The sequence below is a fragment of the Gracilinanus agilis genome, chromosome 2 (assembly GCF_016433145.1).
Source record: "Gracilinanus agilis isolate LMUSP501 chromosome 2, AgileGrace, whole genome shotgun sequence".
In the NCBI taxonomy this organism is placed as follows: Eukaryota; Metazoa; Chordata; class Mammalia; order Didelphimorphia; family Didelphidae; genus Gracilinanus; species Gracilinanus agilis.
The window spans coordinates 348,424,542-348,451,487 of NC_058131.1; the positions used below are offsets into that span (position 1 = coordinate 348,424,542).

The 26,946-nt window shown below is 35.8% G+C and overlaps 1 protein-coding gene across 1 annotated transcript in view; it reads right to left on the minus strand.

Annotated features, from left to right (window-relative positions):
• ITCH (itchy E3 ubiquitin protein ligase) overlaps window positions 1-3,073 on the minus strand; it is a 109,644-nt gene extending 106,571 nt beyond the window's left edge. Inside the window, exon 1 of the mRNA XM_044664381.1 lies at window positions 2,983-3,073. Coding sequence (XP_044520316.1) covers window positions 2,983-3,052 — 70 coding nt within the window. The 5' untranslated portion in view covers window positions 3,053-3,073. The remainder of the gene's footprint in view (window positions 1-2,982) is intronic.
• Between the last annotated feature and the right edge of the window lie 23,873 nt (window positions 3,074-26,946).

The window sequence follows — 26,946 nt, forward strand, 5'->3', positions numbered from 1 at the left end:
ACTAGGGTGATTGTTTAAGAGTCTACATCCCCAATCATATCCCCATCAATCCATGTGTCATGAAATATATTACTGAAAAAACAACCAGCCTAGAAAATAGATCTAGGAGAGACAATTTAAGAATTATTGGACTACCTGAAAGCCATGATCAAGAAAAAACCTTGGACATCATATTATAAGAAATTATCAAAGACAACAGCCCAGAGATCCTTGAACAAGATAGGAACCCAAGGAAGGGCTTTTAGAGAACAAGAGTTTTACATGATATGTCAGTAATGTGAAGGAGATAGATTAATTAGAAGGCTATTATAGTAGTCTTAAGTGAGAGGTAAGGAAGGTAATGAATGAGGAATGGACTAGGATGGTCAGAAAGGATGGATGGGGACAGTTGGGTGGCTCATTGGATTGAAAGTCAGGCCTGGAGACAGGAGGTCCTAGGTTCAAATCTGGCCTCAGACACTTCCCAGCTGTGTGACCCTGGGCAAGTCATTTAACCCCCATTGCCTAGCCCTTACCATTCTTCTGCCTTGGAGCCAATACATAATAAGGGTTAAAAAAAAAAGTAGATGGGGATAAATAAGCAGTAACGCGGGATAGTGTTATGGGGTAATATTATTGGTGGGGGTTGATAAAAGCTGTGGGTTATCAGTTTAGTAAACCAGCAACCCTTATTTATTACAGAGAAGAGGTAGGGATAGGAAACAAGAGGTAGGAAGTAGGATAGTATCTCTCTTAATCCTTATACTATGTCTAAAATTTTAATCTTATACTAAAATCTCTAAAAACCCTATATCTAAGAATCTTCTTGCCTGACAAAGCTAACTTGAACTACTCTAACTATGATTAAATTCACTATCTATCTTAACTAACTAAGAGATGAACATTTATCAGTAACACTCTTTGTCAGTTGAAACTGCCTGTCACACAGACACAGAGAGTTCTATAGCTGCTCTCAAAGTGCTGTGGAGAAAAGGCCTCAGAGTCAGACCTTTCTCCCTCAAAGTACTGAGAAGGGGAAAAAAACTCCTCTGAGACAGACTTTCTCAAATTGATATCTATATCCCATACTCTCAAAAGTAACTGTCAGATCTTCTTGACTGAGAGAACGACACCAAAAACCCCAGAACCCTACTCCCTAGGAAGACAGAGAAAAATGGAGTCTCTTTTAACTGAAATCTGTCCTCATAAAAATTGCTCTTAAAGAGACAGTGTGAGATTAAGAACACTTCTGCTCTTACATAGAAAATCTGCTCTTAGTTAGACAGAGTGAAATTAAATAAAACTTTAATAACAATATGAACCAACAGTTCTCAAAAGAAGAATTGCAACATATTCACAATCACATGAAGAATGCTCCAAAATCACTAATAATGAGAAAAAAGCACATCAAAACAATCCCTGAGGTTTCAAAACGCCTCATATCCCGAAGAGATTGATAAAAAAAGTGACAAAAAATGGCAAAAGTTAATGGTGGAAGGGTTGTGAAATAAGAGGTGCATTAATGTATTGTTGGTATGACCATAATATGGTACAACCATTTTGGAATGATTCCAAATTCCAAAGCAATTTGGAATTACTTATGTGACTAAAATGTCTATATATTCTTTGACCTAGAGATTTTATTGCTAGGCTCATATTCCAAAGAAGTTATCAATAAGATGAAAGTCCCCATATGTGCCAAAATATTTAAAGCAGCACTTTTTGCAATAGCAAAAAATGATAAACAAAGTATGCTCATCAATTGGGAAATGGCTAAATGAATTGTGGTACACAGATGTAATGGAGTATTGCTGTGCTTTAAAAAATGATGAGCTTAATAAATACAGAGAGGCATGGAACTACATGAATTGATGTAGTTAAATAAGCAGAGTCAAAAAAATAGCATACACAACAAATGATATATACAACAACAACAACAATGGAAATGGAAAGAACTACACACTAAAAAATTTTTCAAGTGAATCACACAAAATTAAAGATCAAGCAGAACTCAAATGAAAGAATATGAGAGCATACCCCCACAATCCACTCCTTTGTGGAAGTGGGAGATCCATAAGTGTTAAACACAATACATATTTTCAGACCTTTTCAATGTTGTCAAACAATTGTGATGAGATTTTTTTGTCCTCTAAAAAATACTATGTCATATGGGACGGCTCTCTAGGGAGAAGGATACTTGGATGATGTAAGATAACACTATGATGATAAAAGAAACAGAAGACTAATAAAATGTTAAAAAACAAATACTATAATTGGGGAAAAATTTAACAAATAAATAAAAATACACTATGAAATTGGGTTAATTTGTCACTTTCCAAGTCAACATTCAGCCTTCAACAAAGAGTTTCTATTTGGATTTGATACTACTGCTCTCAAAGATCCAGATTCTATTTTGACAAGAAGTTTACAATAAAACAGTGAAATAAGATTTCTACAAAGTAACTATCAAACAAGGAAAAGTATAACAACTGCCAAGAAGTCCAGGCAAAGTGCTAAGTAAAGACAAAGATGTGAACTAGGATGGTTCAGTGGAAGTAGAAAGAAGAAAAAAATTACACATTGCAGAGACAGACTCAATAGCATTTGGACAAGGTCACATAGCGAGTTAATGACAGAACAAGATCCTATTTTAAATTTACCTTTTATACTAGTACTAAATTATTGTGTAAGAAACAAAGTTAAATTCTTCAACAAGCAGAAGGCCAATCTACAAATATTTACCAAATACCTATCACATACAAATCTGTTAGGTATTGTCAGAAATACATAGACACATAAGCCATCCTTGCTCTGAAGAAGCTTACAATCTAGTTGGGGAAGCTGTAACATGTTCACAAATGATTTTCAGTCTTTTTACAATTTAAACACACATATCTTGAAAACATTTAATAAACAGACATAAGAAGCAAATAATTCCTCTCTCAATATTATTTTTCAACTTAGAGGGGAAAAAAGTAAATGACTATCTTTTCAAAGACTTACCAATGATCTGAAGTTGTGATTTCATGGTCAATCCCCCCACAGACCCTGACCGTGAACTACTGCCAGACATGCCACCAACTGGGCTATGGACCTGGATGTGGCAAAGGAGACATTTTAAACATCATCATACACAATCTCATTTTAATAAACATAGCACCATAATAATCATAGCACCAACAAGACTATTCTCCATGTCCTAGTAGATGACCCAGAGTAACTATTCTTTACTGAACTACTTATAATTACTCATATTAAATGAAAAACCTGCCTTTACCAGTCCCCATCCATGTAGCACTCAATCTTTCCATCAAAGAAATTTTGGCTTGTCATAACTGTATAGACCTACCCAGCCTAATTCCTTAAATGGTTCCTCCAAAAAATGATGATAGATGAAACAATGGTTAGAGTAAATTCAAGGAAGTTAGTATCAAGCAGGACTGCAATACTAGGTTGGATCAGAGTTAATCATTCAATTTGCATCTTTGATAGTGATCCAAACTATGTTCATTAAATTTATTGATAATAATCTTATTGTAAAATTACATTGGTTGAAGCAACACTATATAGGACACATCTGTACCTAAACACAATATAAGATGTTCTTCAACTTGTTATGTTTTACAAAAGGTTGACTGTAGAAAAGTATGAGTACTTTCTCTGGGTGCTATAAATATGATATATGTAGGACTGAAAGCAGACGACTAAAACGTGGAAGAGGAAGATGGTTAAGCTAGGATTCAGTAACAATAACAGAAAACCAAGTAATTGAACTAGATAATAGACCTGGCTGCACATTTTTTAGCCTTGCATTTATTTGGAAATCAACTTCATGAAATTAAACAATTTTTATTTCACCAAGTCTGTTAAAATGAGATCCTACTTGTATGATCAATAATCCATGTTGTCTTAAATAAGTGAAAGATTTATTCATTCATTAAACAAATACTCAGTAAGCACTGATACTGTGTAGCATATGATACTGGACATGGTACCTTGTCCTTATACAGTTTACCTTTTAGAGGGAAAAGAAGACACCCAGAGATACTTTATAACACATGTTATGTAATAAGCATATTAGAGAGTTCTAAAATAAAAGTTATTTAAGAGCTATCCAAGACAGAAAGTTATTTCTGACAGAAGGAATAAAATGCTTCAAGGACGAAGTGGCATTTGAGTTGGAATGTTAAAGAATGGGTTAGAATTCCATAGATAAGCAAGGAGGGCATTTTAAGCATAAAGAATAATTAAAAAAGCATCAGAGTGACAAAGTGCAGGGAATATTTGTAGATCAGAGAATAATTAATCCAATTTAATGGAAGAGTGTTAATTCAGACTACTTATTGGAGAAGACAAACAATGAAGATGAAGCTTAAATACCACATAATAAATGCTTAACTGGCCACATAATGAGAAGACAGGACTCACTGGAACAGCCAAACTATGATGGGAAAGATTGAAAACAAAAGGAGAAGGGGAAGGTAAGAGGATGAGATAGATATTGCCATGGAAGCAACAAACCCGAGAAAGACTTCAGAAAATGGTGGTGAGTAGAAGGGATCACGAAGAGTCAGACACAAAGAATTGGATACTAAACAAATGAACAAGAGTATGTGGAGCAAAATTACATAGAGACTAGAAAAGTAGACTGGTGTCATTGAATACCAAGAAAAGGAATTCCAATTTAGGTAATTTATAGCCCCTGCAGAGTTTCTTAAAGAATGCATGACCAATTCTATGCACAAGGAAGATTAGTTTTGAAGCATATGAAGGAATAGATTAGATGTTAATAAACATCTATTCTAGGATAGTTTTAGTAGGGAGAGAAAGAAACACATTTTTGATAAATGATAGACAGAGAACTAGCAGGTCTTCGTAAATGAAAAAGCTACACTTGCTATACTTGCTGCCTCTACTTTCTCACTTCATGCTCATTCCTCTACCTAGCTCAACTTTCTGGACTTCAAAATCATATCTCTAGCACTTAGGGCCTTCTTGCCCTGAAACATGTAATTTTTCCTGTGGCCTGCTCTCTATAGAATATCCCTCCACTCCCTTTCTCCCACTGGTAAGTTCTTCCGGGAGCCTCCATTTTTGTGAAAGGATATAAGGAGCCTATCTCCCTTTTCTGTCTTGTTACTGACTTTCTAGACTTCAAAATAACATGCTAGTTACCTTCATTAGTTATGTCCCCAATTCTTCTGCCTTTTCTGTTGACTACTCAAGAAAAGCAATTCTTATTTTATTTTATAAAGATCCAGATATTTCTAAATATGAAAATATAAGGAACCCATTTTGCTATAACCAAATTTTACATATTTATTCTTATTTCATATGAAAAAGTACAGTTAAGGGACTTATTTTATAATACAATAAAATAAGCCTTTGTGCACCTAAAAATCTTATTATGTTTTGACTAACTGATGAATGATGAATTCTCTGGTTTATCCAAACAATATACAAATTTGGCTTCAGTTGATAATATATCTGTATAACATGGAATGGCAAAGAATTAGAAAGAAGAGAGCCATCAAGTGGGGAATGACTGAACAACTTGTGGTATGTGATTATGATGGAATACTATTGTTATAAGAAATGACAAGCAGGATGGTTTCAGAAAAACATGAGAAGACATATAAACTTGTACATTGTACACAGTGACAGCACCAAGATAAGGATGATCAACTGTAAAAGACTTAGCTACTCTGATGAATACAATGATCCAAGACAATTCCAAAGGGCCAATAATGAATAATTCTATTTATCTCCAGAGAGAAAGCTGATGAATTCTGAATGTAGAGTAAAGCATACTTTTTAAACCTTATTTTTAGTGCTTTATTTTGTTTGTGTTTTACTTTGCAACATAGCTAATAAGGAAATTTGTTTTGCGTTGTCTCACATGAAAAATCAAAATAAAATTGCTTGCCTTTTCAAGGAAAGGAGGGATGGAATAAAGAGAATCTGGAACACAAAAATTTTAAAAATAAGCACTAAAATGTTTTTACAAGCAGTTGGAAAATAATGAAATAAAAATAATTTTAAAAAAGATATAATAATTAAATCACATTTTGAGAAACCTTGCACCAAAAAACAAGCCCACCTGTCATGTTAATAACATTATAGTTACTGTTTGTTAAATTACAATGATTAAAACTGTAAATCATCTCATCGAATACTGGTCTATATAATTTTTTCACAATACAATGTATAGTCATAGAACTCACAAATTCTATAAACCTAGTCATAAACAAAATCTTCAATATTCCACTATAGTCACATAAATTGCCCAATTTCCCAATCTTTGGAAGATCACAGTTGTTTCCAATTTTTTATTGTTGCTGAACATTCAAATAATGTTACTATTAAGATTTTTGTAGAGCTAGGTCTTTTTTCTTTTCAATAACATCCTTTGGGTATAATTCTAATGTTTAGAGCATAGTATCAAAGAATACCAACAGCTTTGCATCTTTCAGATACTGCCATATTATATTACAAAAAAAGACTATACAATGCCAAATGAGAAATATAAGGAGTACACAAAGAAATTCAGGAAGATTCCACTTTGTAGTAAAGAAAACTGAAACAGAACATATACCTACTAGCACTATCTAAAATGATAACAACAAAATTAAAATAGTGCACTGTTTAGAATTCAGAAGGGTCAAAGGTACTACTAACAGGAAGGCTGGAAGGTACTTGTCACAAGGCTAGTTTTTCCAGTAATTAAGGCATGAACTCTAGACACTGCTTTCTAGTCACATAAGCCAGAGAAATACACAGGCTTAACAGGATTCCCCACTGCCATGTTAATACCCAACTCACCACCATTCAAATACCAAGGAAGGTGACTCCATCCAACTGAAACAATATTTCCTCTTTGCTAAATATCTTACCCATGCCATCGAGTAACTTCCTTTTATTAAGTTATATGGTCTGCTTCATTCCATTCCAATCCAAAAAAGCATTAGCAGGGGCAACAATAAAAGAAAGCTGATCAATAGACCTTTGCTGATAATTCTCTGCTTCCAGTACAGCATTTAGTCAATCTCTTTAACTGCCCTTTATCCAATGATGAGGGATTGGAAAAGGGACCCTGGTCTCATAATGAAATAAGATCCTTGAAACATCTTTGTCACCCTGATTAATTTCTGGAGCTGTCCATGTTGAGATTGGCCTTTTAGGTCTACCTTCTACTTAAGCCATTTGAGTGAGGAATTCACCATCCTGCCAATATAGTAAGGCATCTCTAGGTCAGTGGTTTCTTGGATCCAGCTTCCAAGAGGATTTAGCTGATAATGATGGGCTTCTTTTATGCACTCCTAGTTGACCCTCTTTAATACCTTCTTTTCCCTCGTATAGAACTGACATGACTCTGACCATTCACAGGAACCAGGAAAAGACTTAGGTAATTTCCTTTTATTAAGTTATATAGTCTGCTTCATTCCATTCCAATCCAAAAAAGCATCAGCATGGGCAACAATAGAATTGGTAATTCTTCCTAAAGACTGTTTAAATAAATTCTTCAGAGGAAGGATTAGACCTGGACAATTCAGTGGAGTAATCTGAAGAAGGCTTTCTTTCTAAGTGAGGGGGGAGGGAGAGGTGCCTGATCCATAATGAGAATTGATAACCAAAATCATCATTATCATCTGTATTGTGGTCCCAATATTGCTGGTCCTGCTCTTGTAACTTGGTCACAGATTTACATTGAGAGATCTCCTGTGATTTGATCTCTGTTCCCCATCACCAACAAGAATCATTAATATCTGGGCAATCCTTCTAAAGGAGAAAGGTAAAATTTGTAATTTCTGATCTTGGTTCATTGATTCCTTCAGAGACTAGTTTTGTTTTTGTTTTTTTGGTTCCCTCCTCCAAACCCCCAAACTTTAATTTAAAGCAGTGATTCCCAAAGTGGGCACCACCACCCCCTGGTGGGTGCTGCAGCGATCCAAGGAAGCGGTGATGGTCACAGGTGAATTTATCTTTCCTACTAATTGCTATTAAAATTAAAAAAAATTAATTTCCAGGGGCACTAAGTAATATTTTTTCTGGAAAGGGAGCGGTAGGCCAAAAAAGTTTGGGAACCACTGATTTAAAGACATATGGTTGAGGGCAGTTAGGAGGCCTAACTCAGTGGTTTGACAACCAGGCCCAGAGACAAGATGTCTTGGGTTCAAAAATGGCCTCAGACACTTCCTTAGCTGTGTGACCACAGGCAAGTCACTTGATTCCCCACTGTTTAGCCCTTTCTGCTATTCTGTCTTGGAGCCAATATACAGTATTGATTCTAAGATAAAAGGTAAGGGTTTAAAAAAAAAAAAAGACACATGGTTTACAAATGTCTGACTTCTAATACTGAACCTAACCCAACAGACCAGCCTGAGCTAGTCTTGGTCCAGAATAGTAGCAAAAAGAATTGTTATCTTATTAAAGTTAATATATATATTTTATACCATAATAAGTAGAGTTTATAGTTTTGTGTACAATTATCTTTAAATTCTTATTTTTGTATTTTATTGCTTGCCTTTAGGGATACCTACTAAATTTAGAAAAATTATGTCCCCGTGGACAAAGAGTATCCTCTACTAATTAAAAAATCATTTATAACCAATACTTATTTCAAATGAAAGCTTGGCAAGTTAGCCCCTTAAGAGAGGTGGAAGTACTGGGCAGCTTTTTCTTCTGTAAAGCTATAACTGAATAAAAGGAAAAACTGAATAGAAAAATCATATCCAAAAATCATATCCATTAAATATGAGCCCAGTGACAGAAGATATAAGGATAGGGCTTGGATATAATTTTTCTACATAGCAAACCCCCTCTACCAATATAGATTTATGTATACCCTCTCCGCAATTTTAATCTTACAATGTTACTTAAAGGACTGAGTATTTGAGTGACTGGGCTAGGATCATAGAACTTTACCTATGTGTCAGCAGTAGAATTTGAAAGTGAGTCTTTATAGCTCCAAAGTTATCTCTCTCGGTCTACTATGTCTCTCTGGGTTTTTATGTGTCTGTTACATAAGGACTAGCTCAATTGAACTCGAAAGCAGTTCATAAGATCTGGGTGAGTGCATGATAAAAGTTGTGACTACAACAATTCTCAAAGATAAGTTCAGAAGGGTTTACAAGCTTCACCAATGAAAGAAGCACAGACTAAATTACAGATGCAAGAAGTACTGAGGAAGTCACATCGGACTATGTTACTATCCAAATTAACAATTTTCAATGACTTCTAGGATAAGGGTCTATCAGCCAGTCAATATACATTTTTATTAAGTGCCTGCTATGTGCCAGGTACTACAGGAGAGCTGAGGATAAAGAAGTATAAAAGACGGTCACTGTCCTCAAGGAGCTTGCAAGCTAACGAGGGAGACAACATACAAATACCTATGTACAAACAAGCTACAGACATCATAAATCAACAGTAATCAAAAAAAGGAAAGTATTAGAATTAAGGGGGCCTGGGAACGACTTTCTACAGTTTTAGCTGTGCTTAAAGAAAACCAGGAGATGGATATGAAGAAGGAAAGCAGGATGCCTTGGGGACAACCAATGAAAATGCCTTCAAGAAAACCAAGAAGGCTAGTATCACTAGATTGAAGAGCTTTATTTATTTATATTTATACCTACATTTATTTATTTATTTATTTGTGTGTGTGTGTCTGTTTATATATATATGAAGGGGAAAGGTCCAAGAGAACTTGAAAGGGACATGTATGTATTTGTGAAGGGCTTTGAATGTCAGAGGATTTTGTACTTGATCCTAGAGGAGAGAGGGATTCACTGGCATTTACTGAGTTGGTTGAGGAGAGGGAAGACTATAACATGGCCAGACATTCTTTGAATATCATCACTTTTGACAATTGAGTGAAAATGGACTGGAATGGGGATAGATTTTTTTTAATAACCCTTACTTTCTGTCTTAGAATAAATATCTGCTTCAAGGTAGAAGAACAATAAGGGCTAGGCAATTGGGGTTAAGTGACAAGTTGTCTGAGGCCACATTTGAACCTAGGACCTCTTATCTCTGGGCCAGACTCTCTATCTACTGAGTCACCTAGCTGCCACAAGGATAGAGTTGTTAAAGGCAGACCTACAAGCAGACTTGCAATAGTCAAAGCATAAGGTCTGATAAGGGCTTATACCAGGCTAATGGCAGTATCAAAGGAAAGAAGGGAACATAAGTGAGAGATGTCACAAGGGTTAAAACTGACAGAGCTTGGCAACAGATTGGATATGGGGGGGAGGGGAAGGCAAGTGAGAGATTACCATAACACCTTGGTTGACTTGAAGAATGGTGGAACTCTCAATAGTATAGAGAAGTTTGTAAATGGGAAGGGTTTGAGGAAGGAGAGATGTAATTCAGTTTTGGACATATTGAGTTTAAAATGTCTACAGGACACCCAGTTCTAGATGTCTAATGGGCAGTTGGAGATGGGAGGTTGATAGTCAGCAGAGAGTCAGGACTGGATTGGTAGGTTTTAGAATATAATCATCACAGAGATGATAATTAAATTTATAGGAGTTGAGATCATCAAGTGAAAGAGTTGTCCTTCAGCCACTGAGAAGTCAAGTTGGAAAAGATCATAGGACCCCAAAAAGACTCCTGTGAGACAAGGTTGGTAAAAAGACGTGACCTAGATGAAGTTGCAACGAAGACTGAGAAGGGCAAGACAGATAAGTAGAAGAATCAGGAAAGTGGTATCATGAAAACCTAGAAAGAGAATATCAAGGAGAAAAAAAGTGATTGACAGTGTCAAAACTACAAGAAGGTCAAAAAGGACAAAGACCGAGAAAGATACAACAGACTGGCAATTAAGACACCATTAGTAACTTTGGGCAAGGTGGTACAGTGGAGAGTACTAGAGTGAGTCAGGAAGATTCATTTTCTTGAATTCAAATCTGGTCTCAGATATTGGATAGCTGTGTGACCCTAGGCAAGTCACTTAACTCTGCCTCAGTTTCCTCATCTATAAAATGAGCTGGAGAAGGAAAAGGAAAACTACTCTAGTATCTTTGCCAAGTAAACTCCCAATGGGGTCCTGAAGAATTGGACACAGCTCAACAACAAAGTAACTTTGGAGGCAGCAGTTTTGGTTGGCTGATGAGGTTGGAAATCACACTATAGAGAGCTAAGAGTAAAAAGATGTAAAATTGTTATGATATATTATTTGACTTCTCAGTGGCTGAAGGACAAACTGGAAGGGAAAGAATTCTGCAACAAAAAAAAATTTAATGGTAAAAATAATTTTTTAAGAGTGAAAGAAAACAGAGGCACCTTTAAAGAACCTTAAGGAATTTGGACTGCAAAAAGCAGGGGAAATATCAGATGATAGTTAGGGATAAATGGATAAAGTGAGTTTTTTTTGAAGATGGGAGGATAGATATTTTGAGGATAGATATGTTTACAGAAAGCAAAGAAGCAGCCAGTAGGCAGAGAGAGGCTAAAGTAAAAGAATAGGGATGACAGAGTTATAATCCACTGAAAGAGATAGAATGGAATGGTATCATTATATGGATTGCCTTAGCAAGAAGAGTCACCACCCTCAAATAAGAGAGAGGTAAAAGAGAGGAAAGTAGCATCTGAGTGGTATGATAGGAGAAAGAGGGAAGAAAAGGGAACTCACAATGAAAGGTTTCAATCTTTTCAGTAAATATGAGACAAGATTCTCAGCTGAGATGCTGTCTCAGGAGGAAGAATCAAGGGGGAAATTTAAGAAGGAATAAAAATTTTGAAAGAGGCACTGTGGTGAATGACATATGTTAATTAGGGAGGTGATCAATGATTTTTGCATCAGAAATAGTTGTAAAATATAAATCTTTAAGGGATACAGTCAATATGATTTACTTATTGTCTCCACATTCATTCAACAGCATCTGTATGTAGGAGCAAAGGCAATGAATGTTGGGATTAATCCTGGGTTAAGCCTTGGCAGAGCAAGATCAAAGAAATGATTAGATTTATAGGAAAATGCAAAGCTGATTCAAAAATGAGGAAAACTATAAGCCTAATTATACATATATCAACAACGGAAAAATTATATCAAGACACAAAAAAAGAATTGACAAAATATAACACTCATTCCTATTAAAAATACTAGAAAGCACAAGAAGAGGTTTTCTTAAAATAGTAAGTACTATTTCTCTAAAACCAAGAGCAAGCATTATCTGTAATGGAGATAAACTAGAAACCTTTACAATAAGAGCAGGAGTACAGCAAAATATGTCCATTATCATTATTCAATATTGTGCTCGAAATGTTAACTATGGCAATAAGACAAAAAGAAATTGAGGAATAAGTATAGGCTATGAGGAAACAAAAAGATAGGGTGGTCTACTTAAAGTAGTAAAAAGTAGTAAAAAACTACTGAAAACATTTAACTTTAGCAAAGTTGCAGAATATGAAATAAACACAAATCATCATCATAAAAACAAACAAAAACAGGATACAAAGAGAAATTCCACTTAAAATAACTGCAGACAGTATAAAATTCTTGGGAGTATACCTGCCAAGGCACACATAAGAACTATGTGAATACAACTGCAAAACACTTCTCATACAACTAAAACTAGAATTAAATAAATGGAGAAATATTAATTGCTCATGGGAAGGCAGTTAACATAGTAACAATGACAATACTACCTAAATTAATTTACATATTCAGTGCTATACCAATCAAACTATTTTTTTATTATTTTATAGAGCTAGGAAAAAATAATAAAAATTCATCTGGAGAAACAAAAGGGCAAGAACACTAAAGAAATTAATGAAAAAAATTGTGAAGGAAGAAGGGGCTCTACAACTAACAGACCTCAAACCAAACTTCAAAGCAATAACCATCAAAACAATTTGGAACTGGATAAGAAACAGAGTGATTGATCAATGAAAACTGATTAGGCATCCAATATATGGAAAAAAATGAATACAGTAATTTTAAGTCTTTGCTAAACCCAGCTACTGAGATGAGAACTCACCTTTTGACAAAGAATGCTGGGAAAACTGCAGTCCAGCAGAAAAAAGGCAGACCAACATCTCATACCATATACGCCAAGGTAAGCTCAAAATGGGTACAGGATTTAGACATTAAGACTGATGTCATAAGCAAATTAAGGAAGAAACTACCTGTCAGATCTATGGACAGGGGAAAAGTTCATGACCAAATAAGAGAGAGAGAGAGAGAGAGAGAGAGAGAGAGAGAGAGAGAGGTTCATAAGAAGAAAAATGTATAAATTTTGATGACATTAAATTAAAAGGAGTTTTGCACAAAAATAAAAACCAATGCATCTAAAATTAGAAGAAAAGTAAGAAACTAGTAGTTTCCTTTAGAACACTAAATGAACATCACTTCCTCCAGGAGGCCTTTCCTAGTCCTAGAGATGGGAAAATCACTCTTAACAGTTGGCTGGAGATGGAATGGAGTGGGGAGAAACTTGAAGCAGGGAGATCACTTAGAAGACTATTGCAACAATCAAGCAAGAGATGATAAGGTACTGAACTAGGACAGTGGTAGTTTGAGTGCATGCAAGTGGACATAGGTGAGAGCTGTAAAGAAGGCAACTTCAAGAGTAAGCAATCGATTGGATATGTGAACCAAAGAAAAGATACAAGGTATATTAGAGATATATATTTAACAAAGGGTTGTTTTTTAAAAAACATTTATAATGTACACCATTATTTTCAGTGACATTTATCATCACTAAGAAACTGTGACAAATAGATCCTCAAATATAGAGAAATGGTACTAATGTATATAAAAAGGGATATGAAATTTGTAAAGTAATTTTAGCTCATCTTCCTGGGAAAAAATTATAAAGGAAGATAATACTCAAGATTCTCTAATTGAGTCATTTTCCCCAACCAAACTATATCTCTAAAATTACTTTTGAATAGAATCTCCATTTATTTACAATTAAATTATTATTAAGCTAATGAGGTGATATTATAAAATTTAGTTGGGCTATTTTTGGAAATGACATATCCAAGAGAACCAGATATTTTTGAAATATTATAAGCACTTATTACATATCCAGTCTTTAAAATAAATGTCTTTTTTGTCAGCTGTTACTAAAGACAAATACAGCCTTGATATGTTATTTATGAAACCATTGTTAGAAATCAAAACACAGAAAAAGGACTGAGAAAAGCAGCATGCTGAGAAGAAAAATAAAGAGTTCAAAGGGCCAGAGTACACAGTGGTCAGAGAAATGGAACCTAAGTACAATCAACTTTCAACCAACCTCACCAAAGGAAGAAAACAGTCAAGGGCCATTCATTCCTGGTCCCAAATGAAATGGGGAATGAGAACCAAGGATTCTAGTGTGAAGAGTATCTTTACGAGTATCTTCTGACATCAATACTTACCACAAACCTGTCACTAAAGAGAACAGGTCTGCAGTATTAATCATTCTAGAAGACAGGAATGGGGATGGAAATGATCTTATTTTTTCATAAGTAGCAAAGCTAGCTACCAAAAAGCCCTACCACTCCATTTGTTATTTGCGGGGTAACATTTAACAGAGTTGTAGGAAGTGAAAAGCTCTGACTATGTTTCTGGGGAGTCAAGAATATTCTTATACCAACATGAATCAATCAACAAGCATTTATTAAGTCTTAAGGAATGGGAAATCCAAAAAAAGGGAGGTTACTTTCTAATGAGGGAACAAATATGTACATATACAGTTATATATACAAGCCATATACAAAATAGATACAAGGTAAACAGAGGGGAAGACATCAGGAGCTGGAGTGAATGGAAAAGCTTGAGAAAGGCCATCTAAAAGGAGACAGGGATGTTAAAGAGGCAAGAGTAAAGAGAGAGCATTGCAGGTATGGAGGGAAAGTCAGTGCAAAGACAAAAAGAAATGTTCTGTGTGAAGAATATAAAGAACAGTAAGTAGACCAATAAACCAAATGGGAAAGGACACTGGAAAGAAAGGAAAGGGCTAGGTTAAGAACTTTAATTGCCAAGAAGGGGATTTTTCTATTTGATTATTAAAGTAAAAGGAAGCCATTCGTTTCTTGAGTTTCTTGAAACAAAACACAGTCCCTGTCCTCAAAAAGCTCACAATCAAATAGGGGAGACAATATGCAAACAACTATGCATAATAAGCTATATATGAAGGATAAAATGAAAAGTAAGGAAGATCAGGAAAAGCTAACTGTGGAAGGTGGGGTTTTAGCTAAAATATGAATGAAGCCCAGAGATGCCAGGAGGCAGAGGCGAAGAGGGAGTCATGGGGGAGAGGGGGTGTTAAAATCAGAGAAAATGCCCAGAACTTAAGATATGGAATATCTTATTCAGTGAATAGCAAAAAGGTCTGTGTCACTGGTTTTCAGAGTATCTTCTGAGGAGTATGTAGTGTAAGAAGACTAGAAAAGTAAGAGGAGCTAAGAAGATAGATTATGAAGAACTCTGAAAGAAAATATTTTATATTATCCTAAAGGGGATCAGTAGGCATTGGTGTTCATTTGTGGGAGAGGGGGTGATATATGGTCAGACTTGCACTTCAGAAAGATCAGATTCTGGAAAAATACTGATGGAACATTTCCTCCTTAACAGAAAGTGGTTTAAGGTGTCAAATGCTGCACACACTCACTGTCAGTCATAATCAACGTATTAAGTTGTTTTACTTAACTCTGTTTCAAAGACAAACTGTATGATAAAGTGGTAGTACCGTAATGCAAAAAAAAAAAAAATTTCATCAATAAAATTTTTTAAAAATAAAATATTTTTTATTTCCTCATGAAAGGGAAGAAAATCATAACATCCTTCAAGTTAGCTCAGGTGCTTCCCCCTGCCTTCAGGCTTGGAATTTAGGCAAACCTTTATCAGCTGGACAAGGACCAATAACTTAATTATCTTTTTTTTTTTAAACCCTTGTACTTCGGTGTATTGTCTCATAGGTGGAAGATTGGTAAGGGTGGGCAATGGGGGTCAAGTGACTTGCCCAGGGTCACACAGCTTGGAAGTGGCTGAGGCCGGGTTTGAACCTAGGACCTCCCATCTCTAGGCCTGACTCTCACTCCACTGAGCTACCCAGCTGCCCCTCCTTAATTATCTTTTTGAGTTATTTTATATGTTGAATAATTTGGAAATAGGTCTTGATCGATGACACATGTTAAAACCAGTGGAAATGCACATTGGCTATGGGGGGGGTAGGTCAGGGGGTGAAGGGGAAAGTAAGAACATGAATCATGTAGCCATGAATAACTTTTCTAAAAAATAAAAATTATTAAATAAATTTTAAAAAATAAAATATTTTATATGTTGAATTCTGCACCTAATATTCCAGAAGGCAATTGGGTCTTTTTTTTAAGCCTTAAAAAAATGCTACTACTTTTACAATCTCTTCCTATACAAGTATGGTTTTGATTTATTTGAATTTATGTAAAAGGATTAATATTCCATAATTAATATGATGGCTGTCTAATAATAATCCAGCTTTCTAAAATATAATATCTGACTGTACCATGGTTATGCTGCCAAATCAAATGTTAAGATGGAAGTCTTGGTCCTCCAAGTATAAATCTCTGCTCTTAAGATATTTATCCCGTACCCTCTAACTCAGGGGTCACTCTTTCTGCAGGAGCCATAAAGTCAATTTTTTTTCAGGCGCTGTTACAGGAACGCACACTGTTACAGGAGTGTGAGCACTGTACAGCTCTCATGAAATTACATTTTAAAAAACGTGGCGTTTATGGCTCTCACAGCCAAAAAAGTTGCCGACCCCTGCTCTAACTCAAAAAAGAAGGTCCTGGAATTCAACGAAATATTTTCTTTTTTTCTCAAAGCAGATCTTTCATTTCATTAGGATAAGGAGCTTCAGGTAAGGAAACCCTGTATATAAATACAGATGAGCACCTGTTCTGCAACATACTAATATGGTATTAGGGAGTTGTCTGGGGCACTAAGAGATTAAGGGGATTGCCTAGGATCAAACAGCCAGTATTATAAGAGGTATTATAAGAGGCAGAATTTGAATACATGTGTTCCTAACTCTGAGATAGTTGCATCAAACATTTAGCCACATTGATTCTCTATCTACTACGTCACTCTCATTCTATAAACATTTTCTATTCTGAAATATCTTCTCTGAATATTCCTCAGTATTTCCATTCATATGATCACTCACTCTGCATAGCCCATTATTTGACAAATCTTGACATTTGACCTCCACAGTATCTCAGAAATCTATCTGTCTGATTCTCTCCACTCAAATAAACACCAGTGTAATTCAGACCCTAATCACTTTTCACTTCAACAACTGAAATAGCTTTCTTGTTTTTAATAAATTTGTATTGCTCTTGTTTAACATCATTTTAATACCATATTTTAATAGTTTTCTCCAATATGCTTTCCACTCCTCTTTGAGAGCAATCACATATGACAGATCTTTTAAGAAAAAAGATGACATTAGCACAACCAAATGATACATTTTTTTAAAAAATCTAAAAATCCACAAAGGCCTAGATTGGGATATATTCTTATATCTCTTAAGTTAAAGTTTAAATCTCTGTAATTTTTTCACATTCACTTTTGATTCTGGGGTATGGGTGTCCTTTCATTTACATTGTAGTCATCATGTATATTGTTTTCTTGGTTTTACTTACTTCATTCTGCATTAGTTCAGGTAGATCTTTCCATGCTTCTCTGAATCCATCACATTCATTTTTTCTTATAGCACAGTAATATTCCATTACATTCATGTACCAATTGATGGGCATCTACTTTGTTCCCAACTAATAGCTATCATAAAAAGAGCTACTATAAATATTTGGGAATATTTGGGAACTTTCTTCTTATTGATGGTTTCCTAGGATACTGATGGAGGTTGGCAGTAGGAAATGGTGCTTTACATAGTGCTTTAAAATCTTCTTTAAATGGTACTTTGAGATATTATGCTCTTGACTAGTTAGCAGATATTGCCAAATAGAATGTAATTTCAACTCAGTGTCCTTGTCCAGCTGATAAAGGTCTGTCTGAATTCCAAGCCTGAAGGCAGGGGGAAGCACCAACTCAGTGTCCTTGTCCAGCTGATAAAGGTTTGCCTGAATTCCAAGTCTGAAGGCAGGGGGAAGCACCTGAGCTAACTTGAAGGATGTTTTGATTTTCTTCCCTTTCATGAGTTTGCAAAGAACACCCAAACAACCTTGAAAGTCTGACAAAGAGGACACAGGAGAACAACTCCTTCCCTACCCCTTCTCTACTTCTTTGGGCAAGAACCAGTATTTATTTTCCCACAACAGTATGAAGCCAATAACAAAATCTCTGGGTGAAAAAGACATAAATCTCTTTATTTAAATAAGTCAAAATTGTTTTCCAAAATGGTCCTACCAATTCACAGCTCTACCATCAATGATGTGTTCAAGGACACGTGGGGGCTGAGGACAGAGAGTGAGGATAAGCCAGGGCCCAGGGTCAGCCATGTGGGGGCCTACCCTGAACACAGAGGAATAGCATATAGAAGGAGAGGGACAGATGTTGGGGCTGGACACAGACACGGACACGGACACAGACACAGACAGGAGAGAATGGGAGAAACAAAGAACCCAAGCAAAGACAGAAGACACATGAGGGCTAGACACATAGGCAGGTGGGCAGAGTGGATGAAAGATCTCCTCTCTCAGCACTGGTGAATTTAAGCAAAACTCCTGACCAAACTCTTGTAGTTGCTTCTCCAAGCACCTGTGCTGCTTTCATTCAGAGGATTGTTGGTTTGGTTTTTGTTTGATTTTTGGTGAAGCAAAGTGGGAGGCCAAGGAGCTGCAAGCAGAGGGGCAAGAGGAGAGAGAGCACAATAATGTTTACATAAAGGTTGTTGTTTTTTGGAATGCAGATTTCTTAAGATTTGCATGACACAAATTTACATAAAGCAAGAACTGTCTGAATGTTAACTCTTTATATATCTTGAGTACTAAACTTTTACCAGAAAAATTTGATACAAATATTTCGGCTCCCCCACCCCCATTTGACTGCTTCCCTTAGGCACACTAATGTAGAGTTGTGAATTGGTACAACTATCTGGGGAAAAAAGTGGTTTAGTGGATTGATAGCCAGGCTTAGGGATAGGAAGTCCTGGGGTCAAATCTAGTCTAGGACAGTTCCTAGCTGTGTGACTCTGGGCTAGTCACTTAGTCCTAATTGCCTAGTCCTTAGTCCCATAGCTAGGAAATGTCTGAGGCCAGATTTGACAGGATTGTCCATCTCTAGGCCTGGCTCTTAATCCACTAAGCCACCTACCTGCCTCCTTCCTCCAGTTATTTAAGCTTTCTCCAGTTATTTAATTTCTTTAAAAGGCACTTTCTAATAGAATCTACTCAAGTTTTTTGTGTGCTTTGGTAATAACTCTATGCATTTTGTAGTAATTTGGAATAGGATGGTGATTTCTATTACTGCTTCTTGGATTGTTATATGAAAATCTGGTTAATTTTTGAGGGTTTATTTTAGAACCTACAATTTGCTGAAACTATTATCTCAATTAATGTATCTTTGCTGATCCCCTATATCCTTATCAGCAGTCAATATAGTTGTATCTTCTCTTTAAGCATCTTCATTCATTTAATTTCTTACTCTTTATCTTACTGCTATTGTTAGCATTTCCAGAACCATATCAAATAATAGTGTGGAGAATGGATAACCTCACTTTACTTTTGTTTTAATTGGAAAAGGTTTATTTGTTGTTCTATCCTGTCCAACTCTTCATGACCCCATTCTGGAGTTTTCTTGGAAAAGATACTGGAGTGGCTTGTCATTTCCTTCTCCAGTTCATTTTATAGATGAAGTACTGAAGCAGATAGGGTTAAATGACTTGCCCAAGGTCACAAAGCTAGTGTCAGAGGCTGGATCTGAGCTTAGGAAGATGAGTCTTCCTGATTCCAAGCCCAATGCTCTATCCACATTACCACCCAGCTGCCTGGAAAAGGTTCTAGTGTATCCTCATTGAATAGGATACCTTCTTTTGGTTTTGGATATATATAAAAAATATTTATTAATGTATTTGTTCATATTTGTTATTGTGTATATTTTAGATATAGATATGTAACACATACATATTAAGTATGTGTATATATTTAAAGGATTCTCAGTGCCTATACTTTTTAAGTTTTTTAGCATAAATGAGAATTACACTGTGAAAGACTTTTTCTGCATCCATTGAAATAACCACATGGTTGCACATTTTAGTTTTTAATGATTATTTTCATTGTTTTTGTAATGTTAAATGTCCTTGAATCCCTGGTATAAATCCAAGTAGGCCATAATGAATGCTTTCTTGGATAAATCTCTTTAGTTTGACATGAATTTGTTTTAAATTTTTAAATTTATATTCATTAATAATATTGTTTTATCTTTTCCTGATTTAAACATTAAGACTATATTTTTGTCTCATAAAAGGATTCTGGTAGGATGTTTTCTAATTTTCTTTTAAAGTTAAATAGAAGAGCAGTGAGGTAGCTCAGTGAAAAGAGAACTAGGTCTGGAGATGGTAGGTTCTGCATTCAAATCTGGCCTCAAGACACTTCAAAGCCGTATAACCCTAGGCAGATCATTTAACCATCATTATGTAGTCTTTATCACTCTTCTGCCTTGGAACAAATACTTAGTATTGATTCTAAGATGGAAGGTAAAATTTTTTTTAAAAGTTAAATAGAATTCTCCTATAAGAGCCATCAGGACCAGCAGATTTTGTTATAAAAATTTTTTTTAACAAAAATCACTGACAAAGGTCTAATTTCCCAAATTTATAAGGAACTAAGTCAAATGTATAAGAAATCAAGCCATTTCCCAATTGACTTATGGCCAAGGGGCATGAATAGACAGTTTCCAAAAAAAAGAAATCAAAACTACCAATAATCACATGAAAAAGTGTTCTAAATCCCTCTTGATTAGAGAAATGCAAATCAAAATAACTCTGAGGTACCATCTCACACCTAGCAGACTGGCCAATATGACAATAAAGGAAAATAAATGTTGGAGGGGATGTGACAAAATTGGAACACTAATATATTGCTGGTGGAGTTGTGAATTGATGATTCTGGAAGGCAATTTGGAATTATGCCCAAAGGGCTTTGAAACACCACATGGCCTTTGATCCAGCAATACCACTACTAGGTTTGTACCCCAAAGAGATAATAAAAAAAGAGTTGATCAAAAATATTCATAGACATGCTCTTTGTGGTGGCAAAAAATTGGAAAACAAGGGGGTGTCTCTCTATTGGGAAATGGCTGAGCAAATTATGGTATATGATGGTGATGGAATACTATTGTACTGTAAGGAATGATGAAATAAGGGATTTCTATACAAACTGGAAAGAACTCCATGAACTGATGATGCAAAGGGAAATGAGCAGAACCAGAACATTGTACACAGAGAGTGAAACATTATGGAATGATCAAATGTAATCAACTTTGCTACTAACAGCAATGCAATGATCCAGACAACACTGAGGGATTTTATGAGAAAGAATGCTATCCACATTGAGAGAAAGAACTGTAGTTGTAGAAACACAGAAGAAAAGCAAGATTTATCACTTGTTTATATGGGTATATAATTTTGGGGACTGGGCTTTAAAAGATTACTCTTATTACAAAAGTAAATAATATGGAAATAGGTATCGAGTGATAACACATGTATAAACCAGTGCAATTGCTTGTCAGCTCCGGGGGGGGGGAGAAGGAGGGGGAAAAGAGGAGTGGGAAACAACATTAATCGTGTAATCATGAAAAAATATTTAAAATTAAAAAAAAATAATGAAATTTAAAAAGAAAAAAAAGAACCAGCAATCTTTTCTTTTGGTAGTTCCTTTTATAACTGTTTCTATTTCCTTTTTTGAGATTGGGCTATTTAAAATCTTTAGTTGGTCTTGTCAATTTGGGTACTTCATATTTTTGAAAGTATTCTTCTAATTTCTTAATTTTGTTAGCACATAACTGCATAACAGATTCTGAGTATTCTTTTACTTCTGGTTTTGTGATTTTGCTTTGCTCAGTTGCTATTTTAATGATTTGATTTTCTGTCCTCTTTTAATCATGTAAGCTAAAAAAAATCATATAAACTAAAGGCTTATCAATTGTATTAATCTTTTCAAAGAACCAGCATTTAGTCTTATCATTTCTATAGAGATATTTCTGGGTTTCAGTTTATGTTTTTCTCCAATTTACTTCCACTGGGATGTTCTCCTGGACTTCATCAAGTTCTTCAGAAACTTATCCTGAAAGATTACAACAACTCTGAAATTGAGACCTTCTCGATATCTTCTGTAACTAGGGCCCCTAGTTCCCTCTGACTGGAAAGAGCATTGGATATTGGGGAGTCACTCCACAATCCTCTATTTTTAGGATGATGCTTAGGGCAGGCATCTCATCACCTCTCACCATGCTTAAGGACTTGATCATATTCCCTTCATTGGGTATCCTCCTCTTTTCAACTTTTTATATCTTGTCTTCCCCCATGATTGTTAGCTCCTTGAGGACAAACTCTGTACCCTCAAGACTTAATAAGTGCCAGGCACTTAGCAGGCACTTAACAAATGATTATAGACTAATTTTTAATGGCTTTTTTGTGAATATTTTAAGTTTGTTTACTTCTTCGTTTTCTATCTTTTAGTGCATATTCAGTTCATTAATCCTCTCTTTTTCCATTTTGCTAATGTATATTTGTTAAGGACATGATTTTTCCTGAGGGCTGTCTCAGCTGCATCACAGAAATTTTGGCATATTTCAGTATTATTTTTTGTTTATGTTTTTTGATTCATTATTCAGAATGTTAAATTGTCACTTAGGTCCATGTCTTTTGTTTATGGTCTCTGAACTATGGTCTATAAAGGATTTATTTACTATTTCTGCCTTCTTATATTTGCTTGCTATTGCAAATAGCACTCTAATACATAATCAATTTTTCTCAAAGTTCCATATGATGCTGAGGATATATTCTTCTTCGGCCCCATTTAAAAGATGTCATAAGTCTTTTATCTCTAATTTCTCCAGAAATATGTTCAGTTCTATAGTTCCCATTTCGTTTAGACTTTTCAAAAAGTGAGAGTGGGACAATGAAATCCTTTTTTACTAGTACAGTAATCCCTTGCTGTTTACTTATTGCGGGGTTTTTAAAAAATATATATCTAATGAACACCATACTACTGTAACAACAGAAATGCAGTACACCATCAAGTTTGCCAATGTGAAATTGTCCATGGTACACTATTGGCTGAGCACTGTGCTCTGTTATCCTGGGCACTGATTGGCTCAGTGACTGTAGCATCGGTCTACTTACTCTCCCACTGCTTTGTGGATTTTCACCTATCTCTGGAATGTAACTCCCTCAATATGTGAGGGTCTTTGTAGCTCAGTTAATATTTCCATTATGAATTTGGATATTAAGGAATTCGGTACTTTTAAAAAGTTTAATAATGATACTGAGTTTTTGCCTAGAGTCCATTCCAAATAATGTAGTTTCTTTGTTTTGAATGTTTTGAATGTTTTTGCTTTGTCAGATAGCAAGACTGCAATGTCTATATACTTTTCCCAGGCTTCAGTTTTATTCTGTATATGTCTTTGTTTTTTAAAATGTGTTTCTTTTAAGCAAAATACTGTGGGTTTTGTTTTCTTATTCGTCTCTCTCTCTCTTTTTCACTTTTGCTGGATTGTTTAATACATCTCACATTTAAAGATAGGAGAAATATGTTTATGTTTCCTTCATTTGTTTCTAATACTGGGTTTTTTCCAAGTTATTTCTTCCTAGCCATAAACATAGCAATATGTCTCTTCAATTACTTTAAAGGTGAACCTATTCCCACCTGCTCTCTGAGTCCTTGACTCTTCTCCTGGTTTGTTATTCCCTTTCCCCTTTAGGGTTTTACCAGTTCTTTTTTCTTGCTTGTTAATTCAATTCTTCCCCTTTTTTCTCCCAGTTAATCAAGCAGAATACACCTTCTTGCCTTCCGCTTCAACATCCATTCATTATTTTTTAAATTTTATTTTCAATGTCTTTTTCCAGAGAGGATTTCTCTCCCTCTCTCTTTACCATCCATCATCTCTTCTTTTCAAGTCTACTCTATACCCTCATTCTCTAGCTCATGGTGCCTATACTTATCTAGTCCCTCTCTATTTTCTGCATTCTTAATGGAATCCTAACTTTTGAGGTACTCATTCTGGGGTCTACTCTCTAAATCATTTCTGCCACTGCCTTATAAAACTTTCCCCAGGTCTCCCTATTCTATTGTGAATCACTCCAAGAAAAACATCAATTCTTGTAGGTAATATTGCCCCATGGCAAAACCTCCTTTCCACATCTCCACTTAGGCAGCTTACCACTGAACTCAGTCCCTCTCCAAGTCAGGCTCCTTTTCCATTTGCCTCAAAAATTTCTCCTATGTCCACATCCTCCCATTCCCCCAGGCTGCCACCTGTAGCTGGCTCTCTCCTCCCTAAGGTAAAATGAACAGTCCTTCCAACTACCAAATCCTTGTAGACAGCACCCAGCACAAAGTCCCCTAATCCTTCATTTCTCTTCACACATAGAAGCATTCATAAGTAGCACTCCTTCCACCAAAATAAGGAATCCCCTTTCCTCCCCATTCTATCCTTGCCCCTCCTCCTCTCTTCACTAACTCCCTGAAGACTCTCCTCTTCCTAAGAGATCAGTGTAATTACTTTCCCCTCATTGCTAGCCCTTGACATAACCAGGGCACAACATACACTTCCTTCTATCTTCCTCCTCTCCTCCCCTCTACCCTTCCAAGCATGCTCCCATTTTTGTAATTTAGTCTCATAAAATACATTGATTTACCTGTAGGCAGAGTATCTGAGGTTCTATCTAAATGCCCCAAACCTACCTCTCCACCATTATCTCTACCTGTCTTCCATCTTCACCTGTTTCCTTATGTATATTTAGAAAGAAGTCTCTTAATTATGGTCTTACTATTATCACTCTATTGCTGTTTACTTGTCCTTGGTTGCTGCATTCACTCACATCCCTCCCCTACATTTCTGTTGTCCAGGGTGACTGAGAAGCAAAAACACTCTTCCAGTCTGGTTTTCTAAGAATGTTTGAACTCCTCTAATATTGAATACCTGTCTTTTTTCACTTATGTCTAAGTCCAAATTACAAGATACCTGGTGCTGCATCTTGAGCTCTATTATTCCTTGGAACGTATTATTCCTTCCCCTCCTATGTTTTCTGATGGGTGTAATCTTGTGTTATTGACATGTCTTCTCATTTTTATTTGAAGTTCTTTCTCTTGCATTAGTAGAATTTGTTGTTTCTCAATGGGATCGTTAAATTTAACCACTCCATGTCTTGGAATTTGCAACCTTGGGCTTTTTGTTTTGTTTTGGGTTTTTCCTGGAGACAAAATTTGGATTCTTTCAATTGGCACTTTGTTTTCCCAGTTCAATAAGTTCTGAGTAGTTTTCTTCTATTAGTTCTTTAATCATGGTGCTTACTTTTGATTTGTCATGTTCTTTAAGAGACCTATAACCCTTAGGTTGTCTCTACACATTCTGTCTTTAATATAGATATGTTGCTTGCATGGAAAGCATGTTTTCTTTTAATGTTATTGATTTTTTCTTCTTCTTCCAGACTGGCCTTTCCTTCTTTGTATTTGCATTCCTAATCAGTTCTTTCTTTTGTTTCTTTGGTGAGATTTGCTGCCATGGTTACAAATTTTTCTGTTCTGCCCATTATTTCTGCAGTAGAGGCCATAAATTCTTCTCTCACAATTCTCATTTCTTTTTTAAACCACTCAGAAATAGCACATTGTAGGTTCCACACTCTCCTCAAACTCTACAGAGTCCTTTGTCTCATCAGGTGTTTAATAATTTCCTTTTATTTTTTTTTTAGTATTTATTCATAGATACTTCAACTCATTTACTAGATCTGGAGACCATATTTTCTTTCTGCTGTTAATATTTTTCCTGTTGGTTTGTCTGCTTATGCTCAATGAGTTTTTATCTTCCTGAGATCTTTGATAATCTCAGTCTTTTTTCCCCCTTATTTCTCCCTACTGTTCACTTTCTAACTCCTTCCCCTCTGGACAGTGGTTTCCCTGGGGGCTAGATCTCAAAGTATCTCAGTCTTGTCTCATACTGAGCAATTCACAGTTAAATTAGCTTAGGTCTCTGCTCCCAGTGGCTTTTCCTGGGACATTACTGGATCCAACTGAGTGCTAGACTCTTTCCTTTTAGGCTTAGTGGAGTGTCACACAGCCTCCCACTCAAATATGTCTTGCCCATTCCCTCTGTTTCTCTCCTCTTCTCTGGGAGCTGTTCAAGATGTGTAGCTGCATTGTGTTTCAAGCCCAAGGTGAGTCAGCTGTTGCAGTCTTGCTGCCAGAGGTGTAGTTGGGAGTGGAGAGGGCATCGCAGATCTCTAGTTAGACATTAGTTCATGGAGTTTTTGTTGGGGTTTTTTAACCATCATTGAGTTATTGGTGTCCTAGATCAAGGAGATAGTTGAATCTGCTTGATTTCTGGTGCATAACTTCTATTTTAAAGAAAGTTGAGAGGTTATGAGGATCAGAGAAAATGTCTAGTCCTTGATCTTCTGGGTCACATATTTCAAAATAGCATCCAATTAGTCTCCTCTGCTCTAAGGTTTTTCTCTACTCCACTCCATCCTTCACACTGCTACCAAAGTGAATTTTTCTAAGGTACAAAAATCATGCTTCTCTTCTACTCAAACTCCAATAGCTCCCTCTTTTGTTTGGCATTCAAAGTCTTTCACAACCTGGCTACCTTGCTAGTTTAACTAAATTAGCCTTACTGTTCCTCCTACATGATATTCTACCCCCATCTCCATGTTTTTTCACTGTCTCCCATACCTGGAATGCACTTACTTTTCATCTATGCCTCTTAGAATCCTTAGTTTCCTTCAAGGTTCAACTCAATTTTTTTTTAAACCCTTACCTTCTGTCTTGGAGTCAATACTGTGTATTGGTTCCAAGGCAGAAGACTGGTAAGGGTAG